The 2,607-nt window shown below is 56.8% G+C and overlaps 1 protein-coding gene across 1 annotated transcript; it reads left to right on the forward strand.

The window, feature by feature from the left end:
• The first annotated feature begins 900 nt into the window (after positions 1 to 900).
• On the forward strand, positions 901 to 2,607 carry LOC118706803 (2-oxoisovalerate dehydrogenase subunit alpha, mitochondrial-like). The gene is given in 3 exon segments (XM_036416408.2): positions 901 to 1,337; positions 1,339 to 1,384; positions 1,386 to 2,607. Coding segments are annotated over 3 exon segments (1,335 nt in total). The 5' UTR covers positions 901 to 915; the 3' UTR covers positions 2,253 to 2,607.

Genomic DNA, 2,607 nt, shown 5'->3' on the forward strand with positions numbered 1-2,607 from the left:
GGAGACAGCTGCTGGCATCCCATGGGGGGAGAGTTAGGGGAGGAGGGAGTCAGGGCCAGCAGCTGGCGGCTGTAACTGGAGCCCGCTCCGAGGAGAATATAACTCCCACCCCCACCCAATCCCCAGGTTTCACCAGTTTATTTTCACAGAGAAAGTGCAATGGCCGCCAGGTCTGCGGTGCGGGAGCCGAGGCTGCATTTGGATTCCCGTTCTGTGCCCTGACAGCGTACAGACCAGGCACCGTGCCTGAAAGGGCATCTTCAGCTCAAACAAGCTGAGAAGTGGCATCTGAATCCAAGCGACAGAGGGATCTTCAGGGCCCCGCCCACCGAGTCTTCTCAGTTCTTCATCTGAAACAGCAGAAGACCCAGGAAAAGCGCATTTCCCGCCCGGGGCACTGGCTGCCACAGGGTGTGATCCCTGGTGAAAACAACACACGTTTGCCCCGCCAGCGGGGCTCAGAGCTTGAGCATGGCCTATGTATGAACCAGGAGGTCAAGGTTTGGTTCCCGGTCAGGCACGTGCCCAGGTTGCAGGCTCCATTCCCAGCAGGGGGCGTGCAGGAGGCAGCGGATCAATGATTCTCTCTCATCATTGATGTTTCTATCTCTCTCTTCCTCTCCCTTCCTCTCTAAAATCAATAAAGAAATATATTTTTTAAAAACACACACATTTTACTGTTACCTAGGACACACACACACACACACACACACACACCATAAAAAAATAAAGCTTCACAAAACACATACGTGAGTGTTGTGGGGTCGAATCCTGGGCTCAAAATAAGACCAGCAGAGGCTGATGATTAATTTAAAAAAAGCAGGCAAGGATTTATTGAAATATCTGGCCAGGACAGCCGTGACTGCCCCGTTTCAGGGATAGGCAGTCCCTTTTAAAGGTTCAAACCAAGTCAAGATGGCGTTGGCAGCCGGTGGAGCGCGGATGTGGATGTGGGGACCGAGTAGAGGCTTGGGCCGGGCTGGCTTTCAGCTCCTGCGGCGTCTTGGGACTCGGGGGCTGGCTGTGTCTCATTCGCAGAGACAGCAGCAGCAGCACTTCTCATCCCTGGATGACAAGCCCCAGTTCCCAGGGGCCTCAGCAGAGTTCATAGACAAGCTGGAATTCATGCAACCCAATGTCATCTCTGGGATCCCCATCTCCCGTGTCATGGATCGGCAGGGTCAGATCATCAACCCCAGTGAGGATCCCCATCTGCCGCAGGAGAAGGTGCTCAGGTTCTATAAGAGCATGACGCTGCTGAACACCATGGATCGCATCCTCTATGAGTCCCAGCGGCAGGGCCGGATCTCCTTCTACATGACCAACTATGGTGAGGAAGGGGAGTGCAGCAGCCCTGGACAACACTGACCTGGTGTTTGGCCAGTTACCGAGAGGCAGGTGTGCTGATGTATGGGGACTTCCCCCTGGAACAGTTCATGAACCAGTGCTACGGCAACGTGAACGACCTGGGTAAGGGGCGCCAGATGCCCGTCCACTATGGCTGCAAGGAGCGTCACTTCGTCACCATCTCCTCTCCACTGGCCACACAGATTCCTCCGGCGGTGGGAGCAGCCTACGCAGCCAAGCGGGCCAATGCCAACAGGATTGTCATCTGCTACTTTGGTGAGGGGGCAGCCAGTGAGGGGGATGCCCATGCCGGTTTCAACTTCGCTGCCACCCTTGAGTGCCCCATCATCTTCTTCTGCAGAAACAATGGCTATGCCATTTCCACACCCACCTCTGAGCAGTACCGCGGGGATGGCATCGCGGCTCGAGGCCCCGGGTACGGCATCTTGTCAATCCGTGTGGATGGCAATGATGTGTTCGCTGTGTATAATGCCACCAAGGAGGCCCGGCGGCCGGCCGTGGCGGAGAGCCAGCCCTTCCTCATTGAAGCCATGACCTATAGGATTGGGCACCACAGCACCAGAGACGACAGCTCGGCATACCACTCGGTGGACGAGGTCAATTACTGGGCCAAGCAGGACCACCCCATCTCCAGGCTGAGGCACTACATGCAGAGCCGCGGCTGGTGGGATGACGAGCAGGAGAAGGCCTGGAGGAAGCAGTCCCGCAAGAAGGTGATGGAGGCCTTCGAGCAGGCCGAGCGGAAGCTGAAGCCCAATCCCAATCTGCTCTTCTCGGATGTGTATCAGGAGATGCCTGCCCAGCTCCGCAAGCAGCGGGAGTCCTTGGCCCGTCACCTCCAGACCTATGGCGAGCACTATCCCCTGGACCACTTTGAGAAGTGAGGCCTGCTCGCCCCACCCCATCCATCTCAGGTACCCCGAGAGAGTCCCAGGCTGAGGGGTGGAGGCAGCTGGCAGGACACCACCCTCTTCCCCAGCCAGCACTCTCCAAGGGGCCAGGGCAGGACTGAGATAATAAGAGTGGGGCTTCTGCTCCTCTAAGCTGTTACATTGTGGGGGGGGGGGCTCTCTCAGCCCCCACTTTGTGGTTGCAGTGCCTTTTCCCAGGGGCTAGGCAGGATGCCTTCAGGACTGGAAGCCCCTCTGGGCTAGGGCAAGCATGGCAAGTTAGCCTGTGGAACTTCCTCACAGTGAGAGGTGATTAGCAGGCAGTGAATAAACTTTCTCTACATTTGGT

Source organism: Pipistrellus kuhlii, unplaced genomic scaffold (assembly GCF_014108245.1).
Source record: "Pipistrellus kuhlii isolate mPipKuh1 unplaced genomic scaffold, mPipKuh1.p scaffold_m20_p_55, whole genome shotgun sequence".
In the NCBI taxonomy this organism is placed as follows: Eukaryota; Metazoa; Chordata; class Mammalia; order Chiroptera; family Vespertilionidae; genus Pipistrellus; species Pipistrellus kuhlii.